The following is a 20,650-nucleotide window of genomic DNA, read 5'->3' as shown; positions in this document are numbered from 1 at the left end:
GGGTGGAAGTGACTCCAGGCATCTCTTCCTGCGACCAAGACAAGAGACTGAGGAAACCTTCTGTTGAGATGGCAGAGCCCCAGGGCAGACGCATTCTGCATTGCAGAGTCACTACACATAGGACAGATTTCCTGGCAAATTACATGGACCTACAGACTTTTCATGAAAAATCAATTATTGTTAAGCCAAAGACTTACGATTGCTTCTACTGCAACATAGCCTAGCTTATCCTGTATAACCTCCAGGGAGCAAAATTCCAAAGTTCCCCTGAGCTTAATCCCAATCTTATCTCCCCTAACCCTGTGGGCTCCTCTCAGGGGATTTATATATTCCCATGGCTTCAAATACCATCTACATGTAAGGGGCCCTACTCCAAACTTGTCCCAGATAGGTGTGGATTATAGTTGGTGTGCTGGTAAAATTAGTTGTGTCCCTTTCATTGTCAAAGCTGCCTCAGTTTGGATAATGAAATGATATAGTCGCTTTATGTGTATGGTGATTATGCCCAACCGCAGGCCTCTTCTAGAGCTTCACACACAGCATATCCAACCATACACTCAACACCTGTACTTGTCTATCTCACAAACAGGGGCATCTCAAGCTTAACATTTCCTATATTGAACTTTTCTTCTTCTCACCTTTCCAATCTGCTGCTGCTTCAATATGCTGCATGCCATGTACCCATTTGCTCACGTTAGACATGTGAGGTCATCTTTGACACCCGCCTCTCCCTCATCACCCACATGCTCTCTCTCACCAAGGCCTGTCAGTTCTACCTCTGAAATATACCACAAACCCGCCCACGTCTTCTCCTCTCTACGGCACCACCTGACCCGAGTCACTGCTCTCCTGGACCTGCTGTGGCCTCCTAACTAGGTCCTACTCCTGCTTCTGCTCTCTGCATGGCAGCCAGCATGACCTTTAAAACATAAATTAGATCATGACCGTTCCTAGGCGAAGAATATTTAGTGATTCAAAAAAACAAAATCCTCATATCTCAATTCTGGTCCACAAGGTTCTGTGTGATTTTGTCCCTGTCCACTTTCCCGGGCTATACTCCCCGCCTCCCACATCTCCTGCTTTCGTCCTTCTGTCCTTCTTTGTCCTCCAGCAAGCCTAGTGCCTTCCTACCCTGAAGCCTTTGCACCTGCAGTTCCTTCTATCTGGCAGAGACTGTTAGATGCTCGCCAGAGACCACATTTTTCTCATTCACCTTGGTATGCTGCTAGACTACATTTCCCAGGCTGCATTGCAGTTATTGTGGCCAGGAAATACAATTCTAGTCAATGGGACGTGAGCAGCAACTATACCCCTTGCAGGCCTGGCCCCTAAGGACACCCTCCATAGCATTCCTCCATGGCATTTCTGCTTCCCAGCTGCCTGCGATGGGACGACCGCCATGCATCTTCGATGGCCACATGCAGAAGTTCGCTGACCTTCTGTCAGCATGGGTCCCAGAACGACTGGGGAGAGAAAAGCCATCTCATCTTTCTGTCTTCTGCCTGGTACAGGTACCTGAGTAAGAAATACACTTCTGTTGTGCCCAAGCCATTATACATTTGGGAATCTATTATTAACAAAAGTTAACACTATTTTTTTTTTAAATCCTGTACCTGAAATGTTCATCAACCATATTGACACACACAGACACACACAGAAACACACACAAGCACCCAGCACCCCTACACTCAGTCACTCTGCACGACTCACACCTACTCATATTTTAGGTCTGGGCTTACATGCATTGAGAGGCCATCATCCAGTCTAATTGAAGTTGCTCTGACGTTCTCTTTCTCCACACACTATTCTTTCCTGTCATTTTACCCCTCACAGTTCATAATTACATAGTCATTTGTATATATATTTAAAGTCTGTGTCTACCGCTGACCCATAAGGTCTAAGGAATCAGAACCTTTTGTCCACCACAATAATATACACAGAGCTTACACTACGCTTATCATATAACAGTCAGTTAATAAATTTAAAAATGGAGAGGATGAACAAATGAAAGGCTACCATCAAGGCAATACATTTTTTTTTTATCACGAGACCACCACTCTAGACCAAAATCATAAGAGAATTAAAATACAGACGATGGGGATATTTTTTAACCTTTATTAATTTAGAATGCAATTCTGGGCCAATCTACAACCAGAGAAAACCCTAAACTTTGAAATAGTGTTAACAGGCTGAATAATACAGGAGTATAAACCCTACATGTACAAGTCAAGAAGCCAACTTCCATTCCCTTCATAAAACCTCTTGCTAAAAACACTTACATTTTCTTCCCATCAAAAAATGCATTACTAAGAAGATGCTTATATAGCTGGTCAGCACAAAAGACAAATGACAATTTATACTGAACGATTTAGGTCTTTCAGTGTAGTGCTCACAACTCCAAGCTATAATTGTTGACCTTTCCTATGGCATTCATTATGTGACATTGTCACCAATTACATTAAATGGACTTTATTAATTTTTAAAAGCCATATGACTCAAAAAGTCCTGCCTTGTAAATAACCACGGAATATTGCATTTAAGTCTAACATGGCCAGATCACTTAAATCTCCTCCCCCGCTCTTTGTGTGCTATATGTAGGAAAATGGATGTTATATAAGAAGAAATAGACCACATTATTGTATTTTTACCTAAGAGTCTAATTATTTAAGTAATGTCTACTAATATTTAAATGATTAAAAATAAGTCAATGTTAAATATTAACTGCACAAAATCTAAAAGAAAATGGCCACGTTACATCAGACTACATTATACAGACAGAACAAAAGCAGCTAATTAGAGCCTTTTTAAAAATTTAAAGTTTCTGACATCATTTTCCACCATTCCATCAATTCTTCCTTTTCCTCTTCTTTCCTTTCAGAAAATGACTCCAGTTCAAAATCAACCTAGAAAAGAAAATCAGGCATATATCATTATCAAAGTGCATATATGTCCTTTAAGAGCTGAAATTTTTTTTTAAAAAAAGAGTAATTTCAGAGCTTTTAGAATAAACTCAATCTAGCCACTTGAATTAAAGTATATCCTTTAAAAGAATCTCTCATGATAAAAGATACTTTCAGGGAGGAAGAAAACCAATCAAACGCCATTATGTTTGAAATGTGCTTTGATATAATAGCTTTGTAGGACTATTTAAAAGCAGATTATTTAAAGGCAGCCTTCCCTCGGCCCCCAGTAAAAAGGTGTAATTTATAATTACTGTTCTGCCTTTGAATATTCAGGGACCTTCTCCTTTCGACCTTGAATTTTCTCCGAAGAGCTAGAGGGACAAGCAGCTCTGTGTCTTGACATCCCAAACCACAAAATGTTCTGCTTCCCAGAATCCTGAACACGCTAAAGAAACTGACAGAAGCACATACACAACCAAACCGCCACAGAGGCCAGTGCCCCGAAACTCAGCCCTTCTTGGAAACTAGGTGTCCTCATCAGGTCCGTGGAGAATCCAAACACGTTCGCATAAAGGATATTCAACACATGCAGCCCCTGACCCCGGTCCCCCTCAGGCCCTCTGGATGGCTGCGCCCCCTGCAGACGCAACTAGGAGTTCCTTGATTTGGCCACTTAAGCCCCTGGCTATTTAGGGATCTGAGGACACTCACTGACTCTTTGAAGGAACACATACTATAATGGCTAAGGATTGAAACAGTTGAAACTTTCACGACCTGTGTCTGGGGCTACTTTTTTCCAGATTTCATTTGCCTAAATCTCCCTCCTGATTTTAATACACATACAGCCAAGAGTATATATACACATGATCAAAACGAAAGCACCAGTTAAAAACTCAAGATATTTTTGTTTGCAAAATCCAGCACTGATACTCTAAACTGTGGGCATGTAAACAGAAGTAAAATAAATTCTTTTCAAGTAAGCCTTTTGATTGGAAATCCTGTAAGCCATTCCAAGGTACTGGTAATGTGATACAAAGGTAGTGGCAAAATCCTGCTCAAAGGGAAGTTTTGGTCTCATCGCTATCCCCTTCCTAGCAAAATAAACGGTATCTACTTAAATTGAATATAGTTTTTGATACTGAGGGTCTTGCTCTTAGTATGTGCTTAATAAATGTTAAGTCAATGGCTAAAATTATCTTGCAGACATAACTTATTTTTCCAAATACTCATTGAGTAAAGTATTATACTAGGCGCTAGAGATAAAAAGATAAATGGAACACAATCTCATTTATATTGAAATCAATGGGGGGAAAAAAAAGTCTCATTTTGTTGTTTATTTGATTTTCTTATGGATCCCATCAAAAACTGAGAAACAGGAACAGAGCTTCACATTGAGTGGTATTAAATCAACCAATGAGCCCTTGGTCAAGTTAACTTTGCTGGGACTCAGTTGTCTTATCTGTTAAATGGGGATAATAATAGTATCTACTTTATGACGTTATTACAAAGATTGAATAAAAGTCCCTTAACTATGCCTGACACACAGAAGTGCTTAATAAATCCTATCTGAATACAATGACTTACTCGAACAGCAGGGCTGTAAGGAACCGCCACTTTCTTGGTGATAGCCAGGTAGCCTGGAGCTGAGACTGTAAGTTTATAGTTCCCAGGTACAAGCAGTCTCCAGTAATCGCCATCCTTTGCTGTAAGGAAACAAAACATCAAACCACAAGGCACGTATGTGAAGTGCACAGTTCTTCCAGCCAAGGAATACCCACTAGACCTCAGTTCAACTCCTTTTATTCCCAATTTTTAAGTAGATGTCAATGGAATTTGATGCCATTTAACTGAAGAAAGTGTGAAACTCTCTAATAAATCTCCTCAGGTAGTGACTCTTCATAACCACATCAGGAATAAAAAGATACGTACAGTCCCCAGCAGTGGGGTCACAGCATCTTTCTAATCCTTGCCACGTACCTTACCAGGTGAAGACCTAATGGTCTGAGAGTCTAGATCGGCGTTTCACATAGTGTGGCCCAAAGACAATCTCACCAGAATCCCTGGGGCGCTTGTTAGAAATTTCTAAATATTCAGGCCATGCTGGTCTGGATTGCCTCCCAGGAACTCTATTTTCAGCAAGTTCTCCAGAAAATTCTTAAGCAAAGTTACATTTCTCACTCTGTCACTCTCCAAGTATCCGCAGTTCCCTCCTCGCCTAGCTGAGGTTCCGAGCTCCCCACGACAAACACTGTCACGCATATGCCTTCCACTCATTTGCTTTTCCCGCTTGGTGATACATGCCTGGCAAGCCACCAGCTCTGGGTAACTCCCCGCTGTCCGCGCTCTGCCTGCCCCCTGTGGCTGCGAAGAGCTGGAGAAGGCACACCCATGCCGGTCTGTCTGATTCATAAACACCCACCTTACACAGGTCACGGGGCTGTCCTGACTCCTGCTAGTCTTTCCCTCTCCCTATTTTCCTAGATCAGTGCAGGTCACTGGGAAACTTGTAGAGATGCAAATTCTAACTCACTAGCCCTGGGGTGAGGCCTGAGGTCCTGCATTTCTAACCAGCTCCAGGGTAACGCTGAATTCAGCTGCTGGTGGGGGTCTGTAACTCGAGCAGCAAGGTCCCATGGGGCAATTCACAGTCTCCCTTGTTTCCTAACACCCCTAAGGCTGCGCTCATCCTCACCCTCAGTCCACGCTTTACATCTTATTTCACCATGAAAACTGAAACAATCCAAAAGAAACACATCCCCATCACATCTCTTCCAGTCTACTTCTAGACTCCACATCTCCTTCCAGCTCGCGCCTCATTTTATCTTCTTTGCTTTATAGAAAAAATTCCTTCAGGATTTCTTCAATGGCAAATTCAACAAGTGCCCAAAGACAGTACCATTAAAGAAGAGTAAAATGGCTGGTGAAGCAAAAAAAAAAAAAAAATTCCAGAGAGGACCTGGCCATATTCCGTTTCTCAGTCTCTCCTCTTCCCCTTCCTTGGACCTTCCCGATCGGGTTCCCACCACCCACTGAAGCCCATTTTGTCAACGTTCTGCACCCTGGTTCATTCGCAAGGCTCCTCTGACTTGACAGTTTTTATCACTGCTTTCTTGAAACAGTTCTAGGATTCCAGGGAAATGCACTGAGTTCTCTCTGCCTGGGACTCCATTGCTAGTTCCTCCTCATTGCCCTGCCCCCAAAAGGCGGGTGTGTCCCAAAACCCATCCTCCATTTTTATGCCTTTCTACCTGTACTTATTTCCTAGGCGAGATTTTACTAACATTTTCACATCATAGACTGCAGAGAAAATAATATCTGTATGGCAGGCACACTAGGGTTAACAGGTAGGAGAGGCTGCTTGTGGTCAGAGGGGCTCAACGCCTGGGTGCCATCTTCAAAAGCCAACTCCTGAAAGGCTAAGGGGACAGGATCTCAGTACAGATTCTGGTATATGTTTGGAAAGGTGAGCTGATACCTAGTGGGTTGTTGGTAGGTACTTGTTAGTTAAATAAATAAATAAATGAAGTTTTAGAGGATAAATGATAAAAATTAAAAAAATACAATTTATAAATGTGGAGATTAAGAAAGAGGTAATGGTACAAAGTGGCTTGGGGAAATTAAAATGTGGTCTAAGCTTCAAAACAGCTAACATCAATCTCAGTCCTGTAACATCCTGTTTAACCTTGAACGAGCCTGGATTTACTATACAAGTAAATGAAGAAACGTATGAGAAATTCTAGACATACAAGATGCTGGCAGTTATATTTTTCCTACTCTTTTTGTTCCCTCTGAGGTCCACCAATGCACGGCTCGTTGGTCCCTCTTCTTCAGAGAGATCAAAAAGACGCTGGTATCTAACGCCAGCGAGGGCATTTTCCTGCGCCTCAGCACGACCAAGAATCCCCAGTGGATGGCACTACCTCGCAGCTCTGCAATGAGATGCCTGAGCAAAGGGCGCCATCTGCTGTACCCTGATTTCTACACACAGCAGCCACCCATCCCGAGTCACTGCCTGAATGCTCCCACTAAGGAAATGTAACCAAGATCTAAGCTGGGAAGGAGGAGGTAATGAGATGTGTTTTGCTTAGAACAGCATAAGAACAGCTTAACAATCATAAGAATAACTATGACAATAAGGGATGGTGCTCCTGAGTATAGTGCTAGAGCCTCAGACCACAGCCAAAAACACCCACCGGATGTAACATCGTGGTCTATTCCTTCCACAGAGATGGTTGCATTGGCAATTGGGTGGCCTTGAAGGTCTCGGACAAATCCTTTAACTCCTCGGTGTACCTGTGAAGGTCAAGAATAATAAAAAAAAATTCATATTTAAAATGACCTAAAAACCCATCTCATAGCAAGCAAGATTCTCCTTATTTTCTAGAAAAATACTGCAGATCCCCAAACATGCACAAAAGGTCACTGGTTTTTTGTTTGTTTGTTTGTTTGTTTTTGCACTCTTTACTCTGCTTTTTCTCAAGTGGGCAATGAGAAGTAATTCCCCCCAAAACTGTTATCTTGTTCTGAGTCAAAGAAAACCTTTGAATTACCTTCTAAACCACAAAAAAAAAGGAAGTTTGTCATATCTGTAAAATAGTTCTGATCTTAGCACATTTCATTACTTTCTCTCTATTGTGATTATCTTACATGGTCACTTGTAAGATAAAAAAGAGACATACTGAGACTGCTTTGGCATTAAACCCATTAACAATATTATTTTGGTTGAAAGTGTACGTGGCATGAAAGATCAGGGAACTTCATAACTGAAAATTGTAGTCAGAAATAAAATGGAAGAGCATCATTGAGAATAATGCCCTTGAATTAAATTGCAGCCATCAACTAATTACTGCAATGCAAACTACAAAAACAGCTTTTTTCTTAATTTTTAAACAATAATTCAACTAAGTCAGTATGTGTTTGAAGTGACAGAGTCACTTCAGGTCTTTGAGAAAGTACTGCCTCTGGAATATTAAATGGTAAGTTATTAAGTTTAATTACTTAACAAAATATGTCCCAACCTTCCAAATGCTCAGGTTACTTCTCAATCTGATCCCAGAAAATGGTTTTTCTTTTGCTGCTGATGACATTTGAGTATTTCCTACAGGAGACAGGGTAAGTTTCATGTATCCCTTTGTCATTGGAGAACAAATTTGTCAGTGGTACAGTGTTTTATGGAAGAGATGACCTGACGTGTTCACCAAATGTTTTGCGTGCTCTATTTTAAGAAACCAACCAACCAACCAACCAACCTCTGGCGTCACCATGGTGTGAGAAAGCCCAAAGTAAACCACCAGAAGGGCGACACGGGGAGCGGCCCCAGCCCGCGGGAAGACGCAGCGGTGCCCCGGAAGCCCCCGCCGCTTCAGCAGCCGCACTGCTCCAGCGCCAGGCACCATCGACTTTCAACCACAGGAGAGACCTGAGTCAAAACTGCCCGGCCAAGCAATTCCCCAGCTACTGACTCCTCAAGAACTCCGAGCAGTAACACAATTAACTGTTAATGTTTTAAACCACAACCTCTGGGGGCGATTTGTTATGTAACGAAAGGTAATTGGACCACCCTTTCTATTGAAGGTAAGTGCATTTGGTTAAAAATGAAATCTATACAATTATAATAGGTAATAATTGAAAAGGTGTTGAGATTGTTAAGTTTATATTTTGGTATATTTGGTTTCCCAAATAGAAATATTCTTCCTATGATCTAAAAATAAAAATAAAAGAAGCCCTGCCTGGTGTGGCTCAGTGGATTGAGTGCCAGCTTGTGAACCAAAGGGTTGCCAGTTCAATTCCCAGGCAGGGCACATGCCTGGATTGCAGGCCTTGTCCCCAGTTGGGAGCGTGCGAGAGGCAAGCAATCTCTCACACATCGATGTTTCTCTCCCTTTCTTCCCCTCTCTCTAAAAATACATAAATAAAATCTAAAAATAAAATTCTGAAACTCCATAGAAGTAACACATAATTCCCTTCTCAAAAGCAACTTAGAAATGAAAAAAATTACACATGCCGTAGTAATAATAAATGATCATTTTATTGGCAACCAGTATGCTGAGAAGAGAGTTAATACATTAAAAAAAATTTTTTAGGACCTAGTGAATCTCTGATTATTCCCCAAAACTGAGTTATGAATTAACCAAACAAAATTAATGGATTAAAATTTAGTCATTGGAAACATAAAATGTTAGTTTTCTGAGTGAAAGCCACATGGTAAAAGAGTCACTGGAGATGAGGAAAACTGTGGAGATGAATTTATTCATCTAGAGCCACTGTAATCCTGGTATTATCAATATTATAAACCTTAGAGAAATGAAAGGTTGAAATTTCCTCATCATTGGAAAATAAGTCAAACAATCACTTCTGAAACATACATGTAATTCACCTGCATTAGGCCCACATATACCCAGTTAATAATCATGACTTTACTTTTTTAAACTTCTGCAACCCAAGACATTACAGTACGTAGTTTAACAAATAAATATGTAAATGTGTATCTCTGATATGCCAAGTGTGGAGCACAACGTTTCTGTTTAAAAAATTCCACTGTTGTAATAAATCTCAGTCGAAGTGTGACAGGCTGTGACAACTCCAGATGAATGCAAATTGGAAAACTCTGTCCCTTCCCAGCTTTTGCAAAAGAAATCACAGAAGTGAAAACTTCACTCTTGACTGGAGAAGCTATTCAGTACACTTGTTCCTTCTGTAATGCTAAAAAAAAAGATCCAGAAGATTCTCCATTGTTGCTAGGACTGTTGACATCAGTCATCTTTAAACCCTCGGGTACTTAAATGTCACCCTGAGAGCTTGCTGAGATGAAGAACTGGGGACCTGCTCCTCAGGAAGGACAGGAAACTCATTTTTAATAAGAACCTACATGATTCTGAAGCAGGTGCCCATGAGAAATTCTCTGGGAATTTTGAGAACTCAACTGTTCCAAAGCTATTGGGTGGGGGCCTCTCCTTTGCAAACTATCTACCCTAATTAACTTTAGAGTTCCAGTTCCTGTAAACATTCTTTTAGAACTCTGCAAGAAATTTCCTGTCAACCAATTACAGAATCAGATCTCCTAATCACCTATTTTCCAGGAGTTGTAAACCAGTCCACGCTTATATTTCAGGCCCAGGTGTTCAATTACCAATCACTACCATGCTCTGTTTATTGTCAAGAAAACAATTTCAACACAGAACTTCTGGCAGTCTTCACTGATCTTTCCCCAGACTCTGGGTCCCTAACTGGACTGTTCCATGAGGAGCTCATTGTAAATACCACTCTTTCTGCTTCTACCAGCTTGCACCTTCACACTGATGCCTTATCAGGGCAGACCACACAGATGTGAGCACAGGTCACATTCTCATTCCAAGTATCATAAAACAGGCCTGCATGACCTGGTTCCTCTTCTTCCCAGATTATTTCTATGTAAATTGATAGAGCTTTTAGATCAATTGATACATACCCACCTGCAACAATAAATAGGACAAATATTCTCTTTCCTAATGGCACACATTTGTGTTTTACTCTGTTTTGTATTGAATTTTTTATCAAGAACTGAGAACAATAATAATTTTATTGGAATCATCTATAATAAATCTTTTAGTCTAGTTCCAACCTTTTCTGAGTCCCACGACTGGGTTAGGGACCCTTCCATGTACTGCCATTGTTTTTTGTAGTTAACCTTTATTTTTGCATTTATCATCCTCTCTTGTAATTAGGTATTCATGTTTCTGAACCCCATGAATATGAAGCCTTCTTAAGGGTCCACTATCCCCAGGGCCTCACACGATACCAAGCACAAGAAAGTAGCTCAATAAATTTTTCTTGAAAAAAATGTATATAAAATGAAAGGCATCGTATTAAGGGGGCATTCTTTGACATCTCAGTGGAAAGCACACCAAATAACCTCGTCTCATTTCCTATACCTCCCAAATACATTTTTCAGTTAACTCTGCTCTTAGATCCATTCCAATACAACTCTCCTCAAAGGAGACATTCTACAGGGGTCCCCACTAAAGTTGTTCCAGGGTCACTGTGGCTAATTGTCCTGTTTTGTTGTTGAAAATACCTTTTTATGTTAACCTCCAGCAAGAGTCCATTGAGTGACAAAATCCTCTTTAATGGGTGTTTCTGAACATGAAACTGTCATGAGTTGGTGCTATTATTCCATGACAGCCCCTTTTAGTCATGCCCCGCATATGGATAGCTGACATACGTAAAAGAAATTTTAAGCTGACTTTACATTTCGTTAATGCATTGGGTTTATATGGGTGTTTTATGTATGTGTGTGTGTATGTGTGTGTATACACATGTGCAAATAGCTATGTGCTTATTTAAATAGAAGTTGTTTATGTCAAATTACTTTAAAACTAGTCTGGACTATCTGGCATGTGGAACTAACATCATTCTACTTCACTCCGGGTATAAGCGGCCACATACAGGATGGAGTCTGAAAACTGTCGAGGCACTGCATATAAGGAACAGTCTCTAGGCCTTTTCGCCATCACCGCCCTGGTGCCGATGTCTACACACACGGAGAGGTGGGGTTGCCAGGGTTAAAAGGTATTTTATTCTGCTAGATGGTGCGATGCCCCCAAATTCTGCACAGATCCCATTGGAATGGCTACGAAGGTGGCTCTCTGGTGAAGATCTAGGCTTATGTCATGAGAGGCGATACGGCATAGCGACGCTGGAACTAGACAGCCTAGATTCTGACTGAGTGCCTTCAGGCAGGCTGTTTGATTTCTCTGATTCCTCGTTTTTAATTCAAAGATTTTGATGATGAAGAAGAAAAAGAAGATGATGATATAACTTCCCTCATAGAGCTGTGAGGATCAAATATATTAATCACTACATGTAGGACATTTAGAAGGATGCCTGGGAAAGAGTAAATGCCCGATGAATGTAAGCTATCATTATTATTATTACCTCACAATGAGCTGAGTTTGGTGGGAGACAAGCGAGGCATGTGGGGCACAAGATTTAAGGATGCACTCGCTCTTAGGTGCTGGTCCCATGCCTGCATGACTTTGAGAGCGAATGCCTCCTTAAATCCTAGATGCCTCACTTAGCTCACTCTAGTCCTAGTTCTGCCGGGGATGTCAAATGGGCCCAACGTGATCAAGGTGGAGGACAGTCCTAGGACTGCCCCTGCTTAGAACAATATGAATGAAAACAGGGTTTTATCTCACTTCTCCACAAACCTCCAGGTTAAACAGTTCTCGGTGCATATTCATGAAACACAACGCCTATGAGGAACTAACATCTGTTTGAACCACTACTGACACATTTTCCAAATGTAGCATCCTCATTCTGGGCCAGGTGGATTCCCCGAACCTGGGCTCCTCAGAGGAGGGTATTGGACGCTGGGTTTAAATGCTCTTACATTTTCCAGTTTACCTGGAGACTGTGTTTACCTGCTCAAGGTAGCTAATGAGGGAATTTTTGTTATCCTCCCAGTAGCTCTTCAAAGTCTCTTCAGGTGGAAACTTTTCACAGCTAAGCTCCACAGTGATCTCAAAGCAGTTGCTGCTCAGGTAATTGAAGTCTTGCATTCCTGCCAAAACACCAAATGGAAAGTCTCAGCATGCACGCAGTGACTAAAACTGTACACAGGCTGTTCTATTGAATTGAGAGCCGAGTAAAAGATAGATCAAACCATATATTTTGGGGAGCCTTAGGGAAACTGTAAGAAAAATCACCAACCTAGAGGACAGAACAACATACTTGGGAAATTGTTACTACCTTAGGAGCACAAACTCTTTCAGGTTAAGTGATCATGTAGCTTAATGCCTTGCTGCTATAAGGTGCTCAAGCATCAGCCACATTGCTGGAGTCAACTTCAAAAAATACAATGGGAGTGATGTCATCAAAGTGGCAAAACAAGAGTTTTTTATGGTCTTCTCTCCCCAAAGAACACCAATTTTGACAATCACCCATGAACAGAGTGTCTTTGTGGAAGTCCGGGAGTTCATTGACAAAGCTCCAGTCCTGGCTGGGATGGCTGGAACTTTGTCAATGGTTGGAGTGTTGTCCATAGCCAAAAGGTTCAATTCCCACCCAGGACACATGCCTAGGTTGCAGGTTGATCCCCAGTCTGGGCATGTATAGGAGTCTGTGGTATAGCAACCAGTCGATGTTTCTCTCTCACATTGATGTTTCTCTCTCTCCCTTCCTCTCTCTCTAAAAGCAACAAAAAAATATCTTTGGGTGAGAATTAAAAAAAACGCTCCAGCACACCACTGGATTGGACACACTGAAGAAGGTAAAAGGAACATTTTCACTTTCCCTGCCTCACCCCTTCTCTAAGGTGGCACAGTTCGGTACCAAAAGTAACACAAAAACATCCAAAAATATACAACACACTGGTAAAGGTCAGTCAGAATCAGAATACTCTAATACAGTAATATGGTGGTGTGTTAATCACTTTACTGTAAAGGTTCAAGGACAAAAATATTAAAAATACCTATACCTACAATTATTTGCTAATGGATAAGGAACAAGGGCACTACAAAACAAACAGGAAACAATATAAGATGGCATTAGTAAGTCTTTACCTATAATAATTACTTGAAATATAAATAGATTAAATTCTAGAATCAAAAGGCATAGAGTGACTGAATGGATTTAAAAAACTAAAACCCAACTATATGGTGCCTACAAGTAACTCACATCAGCTTTAAGGACACAAATAGGCTCAAAGTGAAGAGACTGAGAAAAGATATTCCATTAAAAAGGAAACCAAAAGATAGCAGGGGTAGGTCTACTTATATCAGACAAAATACCCGGTAAGCCAAAAACTGAAACAAGAGACAAAAAAGGCATTCTATTATGATAAAACAGCATATCAACGTTTATACATATACAAAACATATATGTAGTCAATACTGAAGCACTTAAATATATTAAGCAAATACTAACAGATCTGAAGGAAAAAAATAGACAATATAGTAATAGTAGGGGCCTTCAATAGCCTCACTTTGTGTGTGTGTGTGTGTTTGTGTATGTGTGTGTGTGTGTGTGCGTTATTCTTACCAATTTTTAATTTTTCAAAAATCAGCTTTTGCTTCTAAATATGTAAGGGGTAGATTTTTTAAAAATCCCACAACTTTTACTTTTTATTGACACAACACTCAACATGTTGTGTTTATAGGTTCATGGAGTTCTCACAACATTGAAATTTACTCCTTCCTTGCCATCTAACAAAGGATGTGAAACCAAATATTGACTCATATCAGGAAAATGAAGCGGCAGGTTCTCTGTGGAGAGAAGGTCTCCTTTTATCAGAAGACTGTGTCCCCTTAAGGGAAGTGAGTCCCACTGGCATCTGAGGCGCTAGCTTTCTCACACTGACACTGGGGAAGGAGATCCTTCTCCCGTGCTGTGATCAAACATTTCTCACCATTAGCCATACTCAGTGTTCCCAAAATACGATATGGTGAATATTAAAAAAAAAAACAAAAACCCCAACTTTTTTTCCAGATCCTGGAGGCCTCATGGGCCCACATTTATAACTCTAGGGGTAAATGATTGCCAACATTAATCTGTTATTTTTTAAGAGCTCTTCTGTAATATAAATATAATTTTAAATCTAAGAAATGTATATTCATTTTTTTCTCAAGGCATATCGAAATTAAGTTTAAAAATAATTAATTCTGGACATCCAGACTTTTTGTGATAAATTGCCGAGGATTTATTATATCAAAATGGTGAGACACACTATGAGAGTCAAAGAGAAAATCCTGGCATCTTTCGGGTCCCCAGTTCCACCTGTTCTGAGACCTGGTCACATTTCTGCCAAGTTTCGAAGATGCCCAGTTATATTAATTTTTTAAATTGTATTGTTTGGCTAAGCAAGTTTAAGTTGGATTCCTGTGGCTCCTTGCAAATAAAAAGAGCCCTGGCTAATGCAGAGATAAAAGGATTCTGAAACAATCTCTCAGCCTAGATTGGTCTGTTTTTGGCTGCAAATGATTGAGCTAAACCTGAAAGAGGTCTCACACTGTAATACTCCTTATCTCATTTAACTGGAAGTCTGGAGATTGATTATTCAAGGCACAATGATATCATCAGGGACCCAGGCGGGTTTCATTTTTGCCCTGCTGACCTCAAGTGTTGGCCTTTGTCCTCAGGCTTGTCCTCTGGTGGCCGCCCCAGCTACAGCCCTTACACACCCTCCATGAGCAGGAAGGAGGCTTTCCCCTCACCTACATTTTTTCTTTTTTTTTTTAAGGGTTATTTTGTATTTTTCAATTACAGTTCACATGCAATATTATATTAGCTTCAGGTGGACAACTTGACTACATATTATATTAATTACTAAGTGATCATCCCAATAAATCTCATATCCATCTGGCACAATACATAGTTATTAGGGTATTATTGACTATAATCCCTATGCTGTACTTTATATCCCCATGACTATTCTGTAACTACCAATTTGTACTTTTTAATCCTTTCACTTTTTTCAGCCAACTCCCCAACCCCCTTCCTATCTGGCAACCATCAAAATGTTTCTTGTATCTATGAGTTTTTCTGTTCTGCTTGTTCATTTATTTTGATTTTAGATTCAATTGTTGATAGGTATGTATTTATTGCCATTTTATTGTTGATATTTTATCTTTTTTTAATTCATATTCTTCTTAAAGAAGACCCTTTAACATTTCATGTAATGCTGGTTTGGTGGTGATGAACTCCTCTAGCTTTTTCTTGTGTGAAGCTCTTTATCTGTCCTTTGAATCTAAATGATAGCTTTGCTGGCTAGAGTCATCTCAGTTGTAGGTCCTTGCTTTTCATCACTTTAAATACTTTTTTGCCAATCCCTTCTGGCCCACAAAGTTTCTGTTGAGAAATCAGCTAACAATCTTAGAGGAGCTCCCTTGTAGGTAACTAACTGTATTTCTCTTGCTGTTTTTGAGATTCTCTCTTTGTCTTTAATCTTTGGAGTTTTAATTAGATATATCTTAGAGCAGGCCTCTTTGGGTTCATCTTGTTTGGGACTCTCCGCAATTCTTGGGTTTGTATGTCTATTTCCTTCATCAGGTTAGGGAAGTTTTCCGTTATTTTTTCAAATAGGTTTTCAATCTCTTGCTCTCTCTTCTTCTCCTTCTCGTATCTCCATGATGTGAATGTTGGTACACCTGAAGTTGTCCCAGAGTCTCCTTACACTATCTTCATTTTCTTGGATTCTTTTTTCTTTTTGCTGTTCTAATTGGGTGTTTTTTGCTTCCTTATATTCCAAATCGCTGATTTGATCTCTTGGCGTCACCTACTCTACTGTTAAGTCCCTGTAAATTATTCTTCATTTCAATTAGTGTATTCGACATTCATGACTGGTTCTTTCTTATGATTTCTATGTCTTTTTTCATACTCTTGAAGTTCTCACTACGTACCTTGAAGAATCAGAAGCTATGGGGACTTCTCTTCCTGGATATGGAACCCTGGGCTAGGAAGCCTGGTGTGGGGCTGGCACCCCTTGCTCCGCAGCAGGGACCTCCACAGCCAAAATATCCCTCCCTATTTTAAACTGCCACGTGTGGCTTGGGAACTAGCCCATTCTGCATCTCCACCTCTCCTACCAATCTCGATGTGGCTTCTTTAAATCGGTATTTCTGGGTCTTCCATTCAGTTAGATTTCAGGTGGTTTTGAACGAGGGTTTTTCAGTAGTTTAGATATAATTTTTATGTCTCTTTTTAAATGTTTTAAGTCAGGAATACCCCACTTTCAACAATAGGTAGATAGATAAATCAACAGATACATACATACATCATCCAATAAGAAAACACTGGCCTGGAACTATACTCGAGATCACATGAACCTAATAGATACATACAGAACATATCATCCAACAGCAGATGGCAGAATATACATTCTTCTCAAACATACATGGAATTCTCCAAAATAGAGCATATGATAAGTCACACAGAACAAGTCTTAGCAAACTTAAGGAGACTGAAATGATAGCAAATATCTTTTATAACCACAATGATATGAAACTAAAAATCATGACAGGAGGAAAACTGGAAAATTCACAAATATGTAGAAAAGTAAACATCATAGTCCTGAACAATCAGTGGGTCAAAGAGGAAATCAAAAGAGAAACCAAATATCTTGAACAAATGAGAATAGAAACACAACATACTAAAAGCTATGGGATGCAGCAAAAGCAGCCCTACGGAAGAAGTTTACTGTGATAAATGCTAACATTAAGAAAAAAAATCTCACAGACAATGACTGACTGATACCGAGCCACTAAAGCCTGGTCCCCTGACCTCAAGGCAGGACAACCCTGCCTGTAATTTATGCCTGAGGTTCTCCTCCCAATAGCTCAGGCCAAGATTAGACTGTACCTATGACTACATCCTTGTTTAATTCTATCTCTTTCCTTACCCTTCTTCCCTCATTTCTGTATAGCACTTTTCCTAAAGAACAGTCCCTCAACAAATTGGTACCCAAATTCCTGTCTCAGGTTCTGCTTCTAGAAAACCTGACCTAAGATACTGATTGTACTCATTAATTATATTGCTAGAGAAAGTCACAGCTTTCTTTGACTATTCAATTATTGTGGGACATAATTTTTTAATATGATTAAAATCTTATTATTAATATTATTGTTATTTTACTGATCTAGATGACTTGATATCCTATAGATAATGTACTATTTGTCCAAAAAGGTATTCTAAAAGGACTACTAAAGTTTTTAGAAAAACTGAAGTATAAAATTACTTCCCATTTGATTTGACATAGTCTAAATCCTAAAATCTGATATAGACATTATTTCTCAAGCCATGGCAGGGGGTGCAGGGTGGAATGTGTTAAGTTTGATCTAAGCTGGTACAAAATGTTAATTACAACAGGATAAATGTGCATCATAAAGAAAGAAATCAGGAAAAATATTTTTCTCAGGGCATAATTCAACAAAAGGGGCATATTAAATGAACCAAAATCCTATAATTAGGTAGTGCTGCTACTGTCCTAATTAATTCTCTCTTTCATTTCCAGGTAAGCTGTTGAATATTGTTCTTAGGCAAAGAAGAAAAAAAATCAGTATCTTTACATTTCACTACTGGTAGAGGCAAGTATTACACAACTGTGATTGGTCTGAGTAGCCAGAAAAATGAGACCTCTGAAGGTTCATGTTGGGGCAAAGGGAGCCACAAGAGCTACACTGATGTTTTCTCAAAGATGCTACATGTGGGCTTTTCCCTTTTCAGACTCCATAAAAGATTAAGAGCTTCCTGACCCAAGAGTCCTTACAACAGCAGTGAGTATAAAATAAATATTCCATATCAAATAGTGTCCATTACCCCATCATTAAAATAAAAACAAAAAAGTATGTGGACCAACATATGGATAAAGCCTAAAGCCTACCCTCTAAAATATACAGTTACCTATAGTCAAAGCATGACTAATACATATAATCAGGATGCTGTCTTATTCCTTCAGGCCTGAAAGAATTTCAAAAGTAGAGTAGTTGTTGGAAAGCACCTCACCTGGTTTCAGGGACTGTAACCTCACCAACAGGCAAGAGGGCCCCAAGGCTGGAAATAATCAAGGAGGCCTTGGGAAAATGGGCCACTGAGGAGACAAAACCTGTCCCCCTGGCCGGGGTGCAGCCCCTGCCTCTTACATCACACTGCTTGGCCTGGCAATGGTTGGTTGTTGATGACGGGTAAGTTCTCTCGTGAGGAGAGACGACCTAAGACAGACATCGGCTGGTATGGGTAGCGGGAGAAGGACTTGGGGGACACAGAGAAAGGGCAAAAAGGCCTGCACCCCTCAGCTTGGCTTGGACATGGCCGGAGTCCTCATTCTATCTGAAAGAAGTCTCCTTATCTCTTGGTGGCTCTGCCCCACCTGCCTGGTTCAGGCTTGAAACAATACTAAAGGCAGGTACAGCCCTAAATTGGATCGGATGATTCCTGGGGACAATCAGACCTAGAAGTAAATTCCTCTAAGCATGCTTTGTTCTTCCCTTAAAAGCGATGATAACCAGCTCATACTGGGAAGGAGATTTACATTATTCAATAGACCCTAACCTGAGGCAGATCTCTTGTGTTCCTTCAATTGTTATCTACAATCTCTATTTGTTTTCTGTAAACATAGCCTTTTGACATTGATTGATGAGCTTTGTATCCACACCCCTGTGCATATGGTTCTCAATAAAAGCCTTTGGATAGGGGGGCTCAGAGCCTTTTCCACTAGAGGGAAGTTGCCCTGTCCCCTTCCTAGCAAACAGAGAAGTGTTTGTGATGACTCGTGTTTACTTCCCCCATCTGTGACAACCCCAGGACGGGCTCTGCGAGACTCAGAGCCCCGTTCAGACCCAGGAGCACCCATGCCCCGCGCTCCCTGCAATGAGTTGCCCCCTGCAACAGGTAGTTAATAGTCAATGCATATTTTTCCAATCGACATCTTCAGTTCACTTCCTGTACCTCTTCAATTAGTATTTTGATTTTTAAAAACAAAACTATACATAGGAATCATTCATGCAGAACACTAATTTAACAGATGAACTATAGACTTGGACCACTTCTTAGTGATTGAGGAGAATGAAAGGTTCTCTAAATCCAAACTGCAATCATAAATAAGCCACTATCAGAGAATCAAAGAGTGAAATGGAAACTCACCGCCCGGTACGCTATACCAAGCAGCACCATTGGTTGTCCCATCTACAAAGCTGCTGTCATCGTCGTTCTTGCGACATGGTGGCCGATTGGGGTCCGACATGGGTGGGTTAAAAGAGGAGTATGCCCTGGCCAAGCTTTGGAAAATGGCATCATCCGGACAGGGGCTATATTCATGAGTACTACCTAGAAAGTAAAGGCACAAGATTAAAGAAATGGACACAAACCAAGAAGACTGTGTGTTTTCTGAAAGGTGAGTCAGTGCTGACCTCCTGCTGATTTTTTTTTTTTTTTTTTTTTTTTTTTTTTTGCTACATCACTATGAGAAAGAAATGAAGGTTTAAGTACTCAGCAATTACACTTAGATTTTAGGTTATATAACTTCCACTGCTAATACCATAAAGTAGAAACCTCATGGGATATACATTCTACTTATGAATTCAGAGCTTCACAAGAAAAGGCAATACGCTTATAGTAAACTGGATCTGGCAGGACTGTAAGGAGATTTCCATTGCTGAAATTTTTAATCGAAAAAAATGTACTTGTAAAGTTGGCAGTTATAAAATAGCCACAAGGATGTAAAGTATAGCACAGGGAATATAATCAACAATATTGTAATTACTGTGTATGGTGTCAGGTGGGTACCAGACTATTGGGGTGATGACTTTGTAAGTTACATAATGTCTAATCACTGCATTGTACACGTGACACTAACAATATTGTATGTCAAGAGTGACTGAAAAAAAAATTTTTAATTTTTTTAAAAAATGTACTAACCTCATAGCCACTAAAAGCCACTCTCACCCACACCTTTCAGTATCTGAGTTCAGAGTCTCAAAAAATATGCTATATGTATTGTGAAAATAAATAGTATTTTTAATGCACTATATTCTGATTCATGTATTATAAAATATGCCAGGATTTTACATTTCCTAGTTATTGACTTAACACAAAAATCTCTAAATTTTAACAATATTTTACCAAAGACTTTTTTCAAAACTCAAAGTTTCCAATATTCAAAATTATCATCCTGTGTTTTCAAAGACCTAACTCTTCAAAGGCCCCTGAGAATCAACCCAAAGCAGGAAATTTCCTGGAGCAATAAAAATTAAGCTGAAATTATCTCTCTGGCTAAA

The 20,650-nt window shown here is 40.0% G+C and overlaps 1 protein-coding gene across 1 annotated transcript in view; it reads right to left on the bottom strand.

The window, feature by feature from the left end:
• Positions 1 to 2,089: 2,089 nt before the first annotated feature.
• CPE (carboxypeptidase E) overlaps positions 2,090 to 20,650 on the bottom strand; it is a 74,801-nt gene continuing 56,240 nt past the window's right edge. The window contains exons 5-9 of the mRNA XM_054562204.1: positions 19,518 to 19,700; positions 12,305 to 12,444; positions 7,097 to 7,196; positions 4,488 to 4,606; positions 2,090 to 2,903 (exon numbers count right to left, since the gene is read on the bottom strand). Coding sequence (XP_054418179.1) covers positions 2,805 to 2,903; positions 4,488 to 4,606; positions 7,097 to 7,196; positions 12,305 to 12,444; positions 19,518 to 19,700 — 641 coding nt within the window. The 3' untranslated portion in view covers positions 2,090 to 2,804. The remainder of the gene's footprint in view (positions 2,904 to 4,487; positions 4,607 to 7,096; positions 7,197 to 12,304; positions 12,445 to 19,517; positions 19,701 to 20,650) is intronic.

The sequence above is a fragment of the Pteronotus mesoamericanus genome, unplaced genomic scaffold (assembly GCF_021234165.1).
Source record: "Pteronotus mesoamericanus isolate MK-2021 breed Mesoamerican mustached bat unplaced genomic scaffold, CSHL_Meso_final contig_163, whole genome shotgun sequence".
NCBI lineage: Eukaryota > Metazoa > Chordata > Mammalia > Chiroptera > Mormoopidae > Pteronotus > Pteronotus mesoamericanus.
The sequence above is the reverse complement of the archived record's forward strand: the minus strand, read 5'-3'. Positions and strand labels throughout refer to the sequence as shown.